Source organism: Monodelphis domestica, chromosome 4 (assembly GCF_027887165.1).
Source record: "Monodelphis domestica isolate mMonDom1 chromosome 4, mMonDom1.pri, whole genome shotgun sequence".
Taxonomy (NCBI): domain Eukaryota; kingdom Metazoa; phylum Chordata; class Mammalia; order Didelphimorphia; family Didelphidae; genus Monodelphis; species Monodelphis domestica.
The window spans coordinates 344,100,239-344,113,269 of NC_077230.1; the positions used below are offsets into that span (position 1 = coordinate 344,100,239).

The window sequence follows — 13,031 nt, forward strand, 5'->3', positions numbered from 1 at the left end:
TGGGGATGTAGACTCTAAATGATCACCCTGGTGCAAATATCAATAATATGGAAATAGGTCTTGATCAATGACACATGTATAACCCAGTGCAATTGAGCATTGGCTATGAGAGGGGGGTGAGAGGAGGGGAGGAAAAGAACATAAATCATGTAACCATGGAAAATTTTTCTTAATCAATTAAATAAAATTTTAGAGAAAGAAAAGAACCATAGTCATAAATATAGTGCCCAAAGGCATCTTGGAGATTATCTAATCCAACTGTCCCATTTTACAGTTAATAAACACACAGAAGATTATAGATTTAGAGCTAAAAGTCAACCTTAGAGGCCATCGAGTCCAACTCCCTTATTTTACAAATGAGGAAACTGAGGCTCACAGCAGTTAAATGACTTGCCCAGAGTCACATGGGGAGGACACATCAGAGTCAAGCTTTGAATCTAAACCCTCTTGACTTGATGGTCAGGAAACTCAATGGTTTCCACTTTCCCATAAATATATGCTTTGCGGAGTTAACTGTCCTGGCTTCCTGATCTGGTGGTCAATAGCTCACCTCTGCCAGACTTTATGAAGTTTCCAGCCCAACACTCTAGTCTTCACTGACCCCAGTCAGCTTCCTGGGGTACCAGCTCCTCTTTGGAGCCCATCCAGAGGTCCCTTTCTTTCATCTGCACCATCCAGGGGCATCTAGGTGGCACAGTGGTTAAGAATTTACAGTCAGGAAGACCCAAGTTCAAATCCTACCCAAGATTTAAACCATCTCAATCTCAGCCTCCTTATCTGTAAAATGGAGATAATACTAATACTTATCTTCCAGATATTGTTGCAAGGAAATAATATTTATGAAGCACTTTATAAACTTTAAAACATGATCAAAATGCTAGGTATTATTGTTGTTATGATTAATATATAATTTTTATTATCATTATTACTATTCTCTGTAGTAGAAAGAGCCTTGGGCAGTATCAGAGAGTCTAGATTTAAGTTTTAGATATTTACCAGATGTGTGATTATGGGCAAGTTCCCTTTCCCTTCTGGACCTCGGGTTCTTAATATTACTTGTACTATAGGATGTAAAGAAAGTATTTTGTCATTGATAACACTTTTTATTCAGTATTTCTTCACTGGTTCTGGGATGTATCCAATATGGGAATTCCCTCAATCAGGGAAGATCTCAAACCATCTTACTTCTGATACTGACTGTCTCTTGTCCATCTTTTTTCAAAGATTCCGAGGTAGAAATCAGTCCCAATATCTTGAAGACCAGGCAAGGTCATTTTTACACTTCATAGGTGCTAGTGCGGTGCTCAGGTTGTCCATCTTTTTCTTACTCTCACTCTGAGATCCTCCCATCTCCCTTTCCAATCACATATTTCCTGAATGTTACCATGAAATATTACTTCTTGAGTGTATTGAGCATAATCGTTAGCAACAGACTACATCCTGCTTCCATTCCTCTGTGGTCATCCATTGGTCCGGATGGAGTCATCCTGCAATTCTGATTCTTTGCAGATAGTGGCATGCCAAGATTCTTTAGTTGAACAGCAACAGAACATTTGTGTTAAAAATTTTTTTTGTTCATAAAAACAGCTCAGCCTTCGAAGCACAACACTAATTATCCCCCAAGCACTGTAGTCCCCACTCTAATTCAGAGCTCAATTCATCAGCCATCTTCATTGCCTGCCCTGGACCAACTTAGGGATCATCTGCCACATGTCATAGTCTGGAAATTAGCATTTTTCATCCATTTAACTTTCCCTGTATGAATTGTTAGGCCAATCACTTCAGTGATCAGAGTGACTTGATGCAGTGGCCACAATATCATCCCCAGACAGGTATATCTGGAAGACCTCATCCTCTTTAGAAAATTGCTCTTCCATATGGACCCTGGACAGAACGTTTTTTGTCACAGAGACATTTAGTAGGCATACCCATTCCTGTTCTATGCCTCTCTTCATATTAATAATCAAGATATAGTTGAATCGAACTCAGCAAGCATTTATTAAAGGTCAGCTTTATGCCAGGCCTTATGCTAAAGTATGGGAATACAAAGACAAAAAAGAGACCATCCCTGCTTTCAAGAAACTTATATATTTTTTTATTTAAAAAAAAAAACCTTACCTTCCATCTTAGCAAAGTAGGAGCCTAAGTTCTTTGCAGTCTATCATGTTCTGTTGTAGAAAATCATTTTCAGACACCTGCCTCTTCCCTTCTTATATCATCAAGGATGCCCTCAATATATAGATCACAGAGGTAGAACCAGAAAGGACCTTAGATCCTAGCTGGTTCAGTCTTCCTCATTTTCCCAAGGAAGTCACTAACATTGACTTGCTCATGGTCACGCCAGTAATAATTGTCACAGGTGGGATTTGAACCCATATCCTCTAACTCCAGAATCAATGTTTTGTCTGCTGTACCACTCAAATATCAAGCTCTTAAATTTTTTTTTTATAAAGATGAAAAAGTAGACATGAGGATCAGTTATTCCTAATACTCTCTCAGTGCCCTTTCTTGAGGTGGTAAATACGTGTTTCATTTTGTAAACTTGGTCAGACTCATCTTCATTTCCCAACTTTATCTTTTATGGGTCGTTTTAACTTTTTCAGACAGCACCTCCAAAGGGCTGAGGTCTTGGAGTCCAAAACATGGTGATTCCCATCATCATTGATAATGAGAACAGATCCTTAGAGAAGCACTGACAAATAGATCCCTTTTTCTCTTTGTTGACTTCTCCATCCTCCTCTATCCATGTTCTTTGAGTGATATGACTTGGACAACTCTCTCTCTCTCTCTTTCCCTCTCTCTCTCTCTCTCTCTCTCTCTCTCTCTCTCTCTCTCTCTCTCTCTCGGCTTATCATCATCCACGCATCTCTAATTTTTACAAATGAGTTAGTGTTCTAAACCAACGTGACTTGGCTGCCATCACTCTCAACTTGGCAAAATGGTCAATTACTGTCTGGATAAGGTGGTTTCTGTGCTCATTTGATTTCCTCGTTGTTATGCCTGGTTTACTCAGGTTCAGCCCTTGCATGAAATGATCATGATCAAGGTCAATCTTGGCCTCTTGATTTCCCAGTTTCTAGCATTCATGGCTCTAAGGTTGGTCAGCTTCAAGTTGTTAGGGTTAGATAGGTGTTTTTTACCTTCATTAACGTTTCTTCCAATTAGATAATGATTTTGACCTTTGTCAATATGACTCCCATGCCTATAATCAAATTGTTTCCTATCTATTAAGATATAACTGGTTTCTTTTTCTTTTTTTTCCCCCGTTTTGTTCAGTGTTCACAATATCCAGAGACACTCCTGAAACTCTTAAAGAGAGCATGTTTCTGGGTGGTCGCTGTACTTTGACCTTTTAACCCTAACCAGGTCTTAAACCTTAACCATATTTTCCTACAGATTTCTCTTCATCCTCCCTGCACCCGCCTTCTAGTTGAAGCTTCTAAGAATCAGGAAATAAGTTGTCTTGAATCAAAGGGTTTTCTTAAGGCTTCATAGAACCAGACAAAAACAAAAGGCAACTTGGGTGGGCTTTTGTAGATTTTTTTCCTTCTCTTAACTCACTGTTTTAAAAATTAAATTTTTAAATTTAATTAATTAAATAAATAAAATTAAAAACCTTGAACATAAAATGTTAGCTAATGATTACCAAAGAAGATTCCTAAGAAATATTTCTTTTTTTTTTTTTAACCTTTATCTTCTGTCTTAAAATCAATACCTTCTGGCAAGCAGTCTGGTAGAGCCTATAGGCCCCTTCTAAGAATCATGTTTAAAAAAAAAAATCATGTTTTTAAACACAGAAAATATGTCAGATTACAAAAGAAAACAATTATATCATAAAACTTATCAAAAAAAATTTTAAACCCTTACCTTCCGTCTTACAGTCAATACTATGCACTGGTTCCAAGGCAGAAGAGGGGTAAGGGCTAGGCAATGGGGGTTAAGTGACTTGCCCAGAGTCACCCAGCTAGGAAGTATCTGAGACCAGATTTGAACCCCAGTACCTCTTGTCTCCAGGCCTGGATCGCTATCCATTGAGCCACCCAGCTGTCCTTTTTTGTTTTGTTGGCTTGTTGTCTCCTCCATTATTTTATATATAATTATATATTATATGTGTAATAAAATAATATATATAATTATAAATTATAATATAAGCTCCTTGAAAGCCAGGACTGTCTTTTACCTCTTTTTATATTGCCATCCCAGTGCCTTATATGGAGTAGGCACTTGACAAAATATTTATTAAGTTGAACGGACACTCACAGCACCCAGACCCTATATCTAGGCACAGACCTTCCTGTGACATCCCTGGGCATTTGCCTGTCCTGAGACAGGGACCCCAACTGAGGAAGATGGTGAAGTTGTTCCTGCTTCTGAGTCGTGTTCAGACCACTGAGTCCTTCGGGTATTTTGATTGTTTTCCAGGCCCCGGACGAGTACTGTCTGATCTGGATCACGGCTGACCTGGTCTCCTTCACACTCATTGTGGGCATTTTCATACTTCAGAAGTGAGTAATGTCAGGTGCCCTCCTTCAACCTTACCCCAGGCCCCACTTTCTACCCAGCAAGGACCAGCCTACCTTGGGCTGCATCTCAGGAACCTTTCAGCTGTGACTTTTATTGTGCATTAGGATTACTTTGGGGACCTTGGATAAGTCATTTAATTTGTCCAAGCTTTAGCTTCTTTTTCAAAATGAGGAGATTGGTCTAGTTCAGCAGTGTTGACATAGAAAACCATAAATGAACTTTCTCTATGCTTTATTATATTTGTCATATTTTTTTTAGACCTTTCCCAGTTCTATTCAGTCGACTCGAGTAAGCATTAGACGTTTGTCATCCTTGGTCTAGATAATTCTCTAAGTTCTAAATCCTTTCAGTCCCAGAGTTTTCTTCTCCCTTGTAGCCAGAGGTCAGAACCCCAGAGTCAAACTCAAACATATAAGGGGGGAAAAACCTGGAGTCAAAAAGTTTGGCCCCATGTGTGCCTTGTGTCTGGCAAAGTGGTGATCTGGAATGAGCTCTGGACTGAGCATCAGAAGACCAGGTTTCAGATCCCAGAATGACAATGACAAGTCACTTTCTGCCTCTAAGCTCTTCTGCAAAATTGGCCTGACAGTCCTTTCCCATACTTCCTCTCAGAAACAAGTGTGATGGACCACTTGAGAGAATCCAGGCACTTTATTTAAAGAGGATAATAATAACATTTCTAGCTGTGCCTCCATTTTAAAAACTCATCTTTTTAAAAGCTCTTTGTAATCTACAAAGGAGCTCTTAAGAAAGGAATGTCTTATAATGGATTTAGGAGGGAGGCATCCTGCCACCAACACAAGTGGATACAGGGATCTGCTTCATGTCTCAAAGCCTCATTTTCTTCCTCTGTGAAATGGGGATAATAATGTCCAAAGTACTTGCCTTACAAGATTGTTGTGAGGCTCAAATGGAATTAATAGGTAAAGTGTTTTTGCAAACTTTAAACCACTATAGAAATATTACCTATTAGTAGTATTATTATAACTGGTTATTTAAACCCTTTAGGGGATTAACTTATTTAACTTGTTATTAGTTAATTAATTATTAATCTATTGGATTTATTATTAACTTGTTCATTTAAACCCTTTAGGGGTTTAACAGTTTATGACATCCTTTATCATTTTAAAATGATTTGTAGTTTACGAGACACTTAACACAATTTGTGAGCTCTTCTACTTTTTACAAGGCCCTTTTCTGTTTTCAAAGTTCTCAGTAGTTTTCAGAGCATTTTTTCTTGTCTATTTTATGTCTACTCTGTGCCAGGTACTAAATTAGGTGCTGGAGATATAAAGACAAAAATGAGACCATCTTTGCTCTTAAAATGTTTACCTTCCACTGGGTGCACAGAGTTATCTCAGCAGTTAAATTTTTTAAAATAATTATGTCCCTTTGAAAATATCCCCCTGTTCAAGGAGAGCCTTTTAAAGTTGCATTTGGTGTATTGGTTCTTCACTGGGGATCTGAAACCCTCTACCTTTCAGTCAGTTGTGTGACTGGGAATGTGTGTTCATTTGCAGAGAATCATTGGCAGAAACCTGGGCAAGTCACTTAACCTCTGTTTGCCTCAGTTTCCTCATCTGTAAAATGAGGATAATAATACCACCTACTTCCCAAGCCTTGTGAGGATCAAATGAGATCATAATTATAATACTCTTAGCACCATGCCTGGCACATAGTAAATACTAAATAAATGTTTGCTATCAATATCACCCTTATCATTATTAATATGCTTCTCCTTATTATCATTATCATTGCTTTTCTCAGAATCTGCATCATTATTATATCTTTATTGTCATCATGATTCTCTTTGCTGTTGTCATCCTCATCATTATTTTTGTTTTATGTTATCAAGGTTGCCCTCGGCCATACATAGGACTGTAGGGCCTGCTTCCCCTCTCCGTTCTCCCACGTGCACCCCTTTGGAGTGGACAGCATGGGGAGGAGCCCATTTGTAGAGTGGGGAAGTCATTTAGCCAATCGTCCTGCCCCAGGGAGGCAGCTACAGGACCTGAGCCGAGAAGGACCCCAATTCCCCTGGGTCTCTCTCAAGGGTCTTTTTCACCCTCTCTCATCCTTGTCCCAGAAGATGTCGGGGTGAGAAGCTGCCCTGCCTTTCCCCATCAGCAACCTGTGAAACACCATCTCTGCCCCCACCAAAGGCTGCAGGGCCTTCTTCCCAAGGACTGTGCCTTCAGGAGGCATCGGGGAGGTGTAGCCTGGCCAGGGAGAGAGCAACAAGCTCGTGGGGGTGGTGTAGGGGGGAGCCGTCCCCTACTGGCCCTGGCTTGGGCCCCCGGCATCCCCTCGCCTTCTCTGACCGCTGTGCCTGTCCCTCCTCTCTTTTCTGCTGCACTCGGGCCTCTCTCAGCTATCACTTGATCAGGTAATTCTGCTGATGCCTTTCTTTCCTCCCCCCACTTATCCTCTGTCCTTCCCATTCCTCATTCCTCATTGATTTTCCTTTTCCTTCCTCGTCCTCCACTTCCCTCTACTGTGTGATTCCCTCTATCTACTCCCTTCTTCCTCTTTCACTTTTTCATCATGTCATTTTCTCTTGCATCTTTCTCAGTTCTTCCTATATGCTGTTCTCATGTCCTTTTCCTTCTGTCCTGGTGGGGTAGCAAGAGCCCTAGAAACTCAGTTTGGTCCCTGGCTTACCCTATGACCTTGGATAAATCACTCCTCTTCTTGGGGGCCCCATTCTCCCCCTATAGCAAATGAGGATGAAATGGTGGCTTAAGATCCCTTCCAGTTCTGGGAATCTCCTACTTTTCTTCTCCCTCCCTTTCCCTCTTCCCAAAGAGTTCTTTCCTCCATCCTATCGGCCCCATATTCCCCTTGGATAGAAGAACTGCCCTCATCAGAGAGATGGTGAGGAGACGGGCAGGGACTAGATGGGGAAGAGGAAAAGCCACTGCTATTGGCAGGTATCTCAATCAGTGATTTCTTGCAATCTCAAAAAGAAGAGAAAGCTGCCTCAGTCTCCCCACTTTCCCTTCCCAAGAATTTTCCTTCAGTCCCTAGGCCTAGAGTTCTTAATCATTTTTGTCCTTGGATCCCTTTGGCAGTCTAGGGAAGCCTGTGGCCCCGTTCTTACAATCTTATTTTTAAATGCATAGAATAAAATACATAGGATTGCAAAGGAAACCAATTATGTCAAAATACAGTTTTTATATGTATATAATATTCAACATATATTTGATTTTTTATATATTTAATATAATATATATGTAATATATTTAATATAACACATATTTATACACCCACACTTAAATTTTTTTTAAGCTCCCAGACCCCAGGTTAAGAACCACTGTTCTAAGCCCCCTCCTGAGCCAAAAAGGAGGGAGCTGTGAGTGCTAAAACTTAACTATCCAAGTGGCATGGGCTCTGCTGCATGACAAGGGAGTTCTGGAGCTCTGTAGGGGTGAAAACAGGTGCTAATTGCAGTCTTATTCCCAGACCAGACTTTCTACCGTGGCAGTGTCTGGTAGGTCATGGTTGGCATTGAACTTAGCAAGATTCTAGCACAATTCAGGAAATAACCTAGATACATAGTACTCTCTGTCTCTGTCTGCCTTTCTTAATCTTTCTTTCTCCCGTTCCCTTTTTCTTTTCTCTCTCTCTCTCTCTCTCTCTCTCTCTCTCTCTCTCTCTCTCTCTCTCTCTCTCTCTCTCTCTCTCTCTCTCTCTCTCTTCCTCTCTCTCTCTCTCTCTCTCTCTCTTCTTTCCTCTCTCTCTGTCTCTCTTTATCTCTGTCTCCCCTTCATCTCTTTCTCTCTCTATCTCTGCCTATCTGTCTATCTGTGTGTCTCTGTCTCTTTTTCATTCTCTTTCTCTCTGTGTGTCTCCCTCTCTCTCTGTTTCTCTGTCTCTCCCCCTCTCTCTCTCTCTCTCTCTCTTCTCTCCCCACCCCTCCTTCTCTCAGTGTACATTAGTTTCTGCTTGCCACACTTCTGCTTCTCTTTCTGTTGATGGTCATAGGTTTCTTCCCCTCTCTCTTTCCTTCTGCCTATTCTGTCCTATAATTCTCCCTCCCTCTCTGTCCTGGTTATAAAATGAATAGTTTGCAAAACTCTTCTCCCCTTCCCTGCTCTTAATCCCTCCTTAACCTTACCTCCTCCTCTTTGGGTCCTGATCCCAGTTCTCCCACTAACTTGTTATATGACTGTGGCAAATCACTTCCCTCCTGGGCCTCAGTTTGCCCATTTGCCAAATGAGGAGGTTGCCCTGGGTCATCTTGGAGATGCCTTCTAGCCCTGGTATTCCAGGAATCTGTGGCTGGGTTGGCACAGCTTCAGGCTCCTTTCTGCCTCCATTCCTTTTCCTATTTCCCAGCTTACTGCCCAGCAGCCTTTCCCAGCAGGACTGACTTGCATCTTTTATGGTGTTGTCCGAGACCCCCTTAGTTGCCCTGTCCTCCAAGGATAGATAGGAAGGAAGCTCTGGCTCCCATCCCAGGCTGTGGCTGTTCTAGATGGGCCTCTCATGGTGCCAGTGGCTCTTTACCTGAGTACTTCAATTTAGTAGTAATAGAATCTTTTTAAACACATGTCAGAGAAGCTGACATTTAAAGGGATCCTAGCTGAAAAAAAAAGAAGAATCACTTTCATAAAATACTGTCACTAATTCTTTTTGTGTATCATTCCAGATTTTCATATGTTGTGGTCACTTGAGATGGAGCCCACTGTGGTATTCTTAGCATTACCCCTCCAGTGCAAATTTGTACCTATTTTCTTGCCAGAACTAGCCGTCAGCCCATTTCTGAGGATTATTAATTAATAATTATGGAATAATAAATGCTTCATTTATTTAAATTTTTAATATAAATATATTTATATAAATATTTAAAAATATTTTTAAATTTTATCTTTAAAATATAATTATAATAAATATTAATTAATAAAATAATCCTATTGATTTGGGGAGGGAATGAAGCCTTTCCCTGTTCCCTAGGGTAAGCCCCTAAGTGGGAGAAGAACCCTGGCATCCTCTGTGTCCCCATGACAAGGCATTCTGCACCCCCTGCCCCCCAGCAGAAGATGGAACCCAAGGCATCACTGATTATCTCCTCCTTTCCCTTCTCTGTCCCTTACTCATATGTGTGCCCCCTCTTGAAACCCTTCCTCCTACCCAGTCTCCCCTTCAAGCTCTTCTTCCATTATTTCTCTAGTCAGTCTAATTAGTTTCCCTTGGCCATCAGAGGAACACCCTCAGCATGACTGATTTAATGTGTTAGGCCATAGTCCTGAGCAGTTTGGGACTGTCATGTCGCTTTGGGTAAAAAAGAAGGCAAGCATTGCCTCCTGGGCGATAAGCTCCAGTTCCCTTTCAGTCTTCTGCCCACTGTGCTCATAGAGATCAATCCAGGAAAAAAAAAAAACCCTCCTCCATTTCCCCCACCCTTCTGTCCTTCATTCTTTCCCTTGCTTTCTTCTTCTCTAGCTGTTATAAGTAGATTATATCACACCCCCCTATTACTGTAGACCCCGGTGCTGGCAGACTCCCTATTACAGTAGCTCCCACCCCTGCAAAGCTCTTAGAGTAGACTCCTGTGGTAGTGAACCCCTAGTATAACAGCCCTTTATGGAAGCAGTAAGCCTCTTTTATGGCCACCTCTAAATGTAGCAGACCTCCCTACAGCGTAGAGCAGACTTCCTCTGACAGGAGCCTTGGTGAAAACAGGCCCTCGTTTTAGTGGGTCCTTCTTATAGAAGACCCCTTTTAAAGCAGAGCTGTTTTAGCAGATTCCTGTTACAGCCTATTCCTTGTCTTAGAGGCCTCACTAGACTTTTCTAATAGCACACCTCTATTATAGCAGGCCCCTGTTGTGTACTAGATAGCAAATCTCCATTATGCCAGAGACCCCTTAGACCAGATCGCCAGGTTTTTTAAAGCCCCTGTTTCTGGTTGATAATTGTTCTAATAGATGTTATCTATTAGATGCCTTGTGCCCTCCAGTGATGTTGTAATGGATCCCCTTTAATAAAGGGAATAAAAATTAAAAAAATAACAATTTTAACAAATAAAAAAATTAGGTTAAAATTAATCCCTGACACAGTAGGCCTCTTGTACAGTGGCACTCCTGTCCTAGCTGACACCTCAGGAATTATGACCCCTATGGCAATACATTGCCAATAATATAGATCTTGTAATAGCAGGCCCTTATAGAGGCCTCTATTATAGCAGGCAGCTGGAATAATGTTCTATTATAACAGGCCCTTCTTACAGAGGCCTCTATTGTAGCAGGCAGCTGGAATAGTGATCTGTATTAGCAGGGTCCTCTTATAATATACCTTTCAAATATATAACAGTTGCTTCTTCATAGTTAGCATTTCTTATGCCAGGCTCCTACATACAGGAAACCACTGTAGTGATCTGTATTATCACTGGTATAGAAGGCCCCTCTTATAGTATACTTTCAAATACATAACAGACCCTTCTTAATAGCTAGCATTTCTTATATTAGGCCTATCGCAAGTCATGTAATAGTGATTTCTATTATAATAGGCCCATGTTATAGCAGGCCATTGTAGTATTAATCTCTGGTACAGAAGGTCCCTCTTTATAGTATACTTTTAAGTATATAACAGATCCTTCTTAATAGCTAGCATTTCTTATATTAGGCCCCCTATTAGATAGAAAGTCACTGTAATAGTGATTTCTATTATAACAGGCCCTTTTTAAACAAAACCCTATTATAGCAGGCCACTGTAATATATCTTTCAAAAATACTTCTTAGTAGCTAGAATTTCTTATATTAGTTCTTATTATATAGCAAGCCACTGTAAGAGTAATTTCTTTTGTAGCAAGCCCTTCTAATACCAGACCTTTATCATGATAAGTCCCCTATGAATAGTATTTCCATTATAGCAGACTACTCTTTTAATGAACCCCTAAAATAAGAGACCAGTGTTCATGATTAGATCCTCTGGAATCATGGCCTCTGTTATAGCAGACCCCTCGCAAGGGTAGGGAAATAAACATTTACCATTAATGGGGGCAGGGAACAGGACTCTTAGGTGCCAGACTAGGCTGTGCTACTCTGGGACCTTGCTCAAGGCCCTTTCTGAGCCTCAGGTTTTCTCGGGACCTCGTAGGACTCTTCCGACTCTGCAGTCTAAGACGTCATCTAACTGACAGAACTGGATCGATGACTCTTAGTTCCCCCTGCTTTTTGGAACACCCCCCTCCAAAGGGATTCCTGAAGTTTACGGTTTCTGTCTTGGAAAAGGAAGAAACAGCAAGACCCAAGAGCCAGAGGCTCAGCCCTGTGATCAGGCTTCCTGAACCTGACCCTAACTGGCTCTTACTATGCAGGCGGGGCCAGCTGGCTCAGGGCTCAGGCCGGGCCACCCAGGACAGTGGGGCCTGACCCTTGACCTTCTTCCCACCCCCAGGTGGCGATTGGGCAACATCCGGACCTACAACCCAGAACAGATCATGCTCAGTGCCGCTGTGCGTAGGACCAGCCGCGATGTGAAGATCATGAAAGAGAAGTTGATCTTTTCAGGTGAGCCACCATAGTGTCACTCTGAACCTGAGAATTTTTTTCACATTCACAGAACCCAGGTTAAGACTGCCAACCATAGAGGGCAGCTAGGTTGGACAAATGAGGTTGTGGGTTCAAATGTGACCTCAGACACTTCCTAGCTGTGTGATCCTGGCAAAGTCACTTAACCCCCATGTTCCAGCCCTTACTGCTCTTCTGCCTTAGAACGAATATACAGTATTGTTTCTAAGATGGAAGGGGAAGAATTTCTATCATAAAAATTGTCTCTCTACAGTTCCTCCCTAGCCCTACCCTACAACATAGGTAGATATGTCCTAGCCAGTGGACTTTTCCAAGGGAAAGTTGAAGCAAAGTGTGTGGATGGGCTTCTCTCTCTTGATATGCTGTCCTTTATATGGCCCCTGGGAGGACGCATACGCTGAGTCCTACCTCTGTCCGCAGAGAGAGGTTTGTGCTAGTCCCAAAGAAATCAAAGCGAGTCTTTCCCATTTCTGAGACACAGATTCCGGCAACGGGCTCGGGCAGATTTGACCCAGGCTGTAAATTCAACAAACATTTGCCATCCAGTGGGACAGCCAGCCCTAAAGACTTGAATGTCACATTATCATGATGAAGAGGAGGGAGCTCGCCCTCAGAAGACCCCGCTCCAGCCCAGATGGAGCCACTGAGAGGTTGTTGGGGTGGCCTTGGCCAAAAGCACTTCCCCTGTCTAAATCAGTTTCCCCTTCTGTAAATGGGAGTTGGAATAGTTGTCCTGTCGGGTTCCTTCCCTTTCTGACCCTCCTTACCTTGTGCTCTACACTGTAAAAAATAGACTCGAATACAGGACTACAATCCCCATGAGCCTTTGCTCCACTTCCCCAGAATGCCTTGTAATCTCTTTTTCATCTTTACAACACCCTATTTTCTATGTTCTCTTCTAGCTTGAGTATCTCATGTTCTGCATTCACAGAATCACTGACTCTCAGATCTGGGAGGAACTACACAAGGCATC

General features: G+C 41.8%; 1 protein-coding gene across 1 annotated transcript in view; it reads left to right on the forward strand.

Moving 5' to 3' along the window:
- GDPD5 (glycerophosphodiester phosphodiesterase domain containing 5) overlaps window positions 1-13,031 on the forward strand; it is an 82,129-nt gene that overhangs the window by 60,900 nt on the left and 8,198 nt on the right. Inside the window, exons 13-15 of the mRNA XM_056826135.1 lie at window positions 4,423-4,505; window positions 6,896-6,910; window positions 11,925-12,037. Coding sequence (XP_056682113.1) covers window positions 4,423-4,505; window positions 6,896-6,910; window positions 11,925-12,037 — 211 coding nt within the window. The remainder of the gene's footprint in view (window positions 1-4,422; window positions 4,506-6,895; window positions 6,911-11,924; window positions 12,038-13,031) is intronic.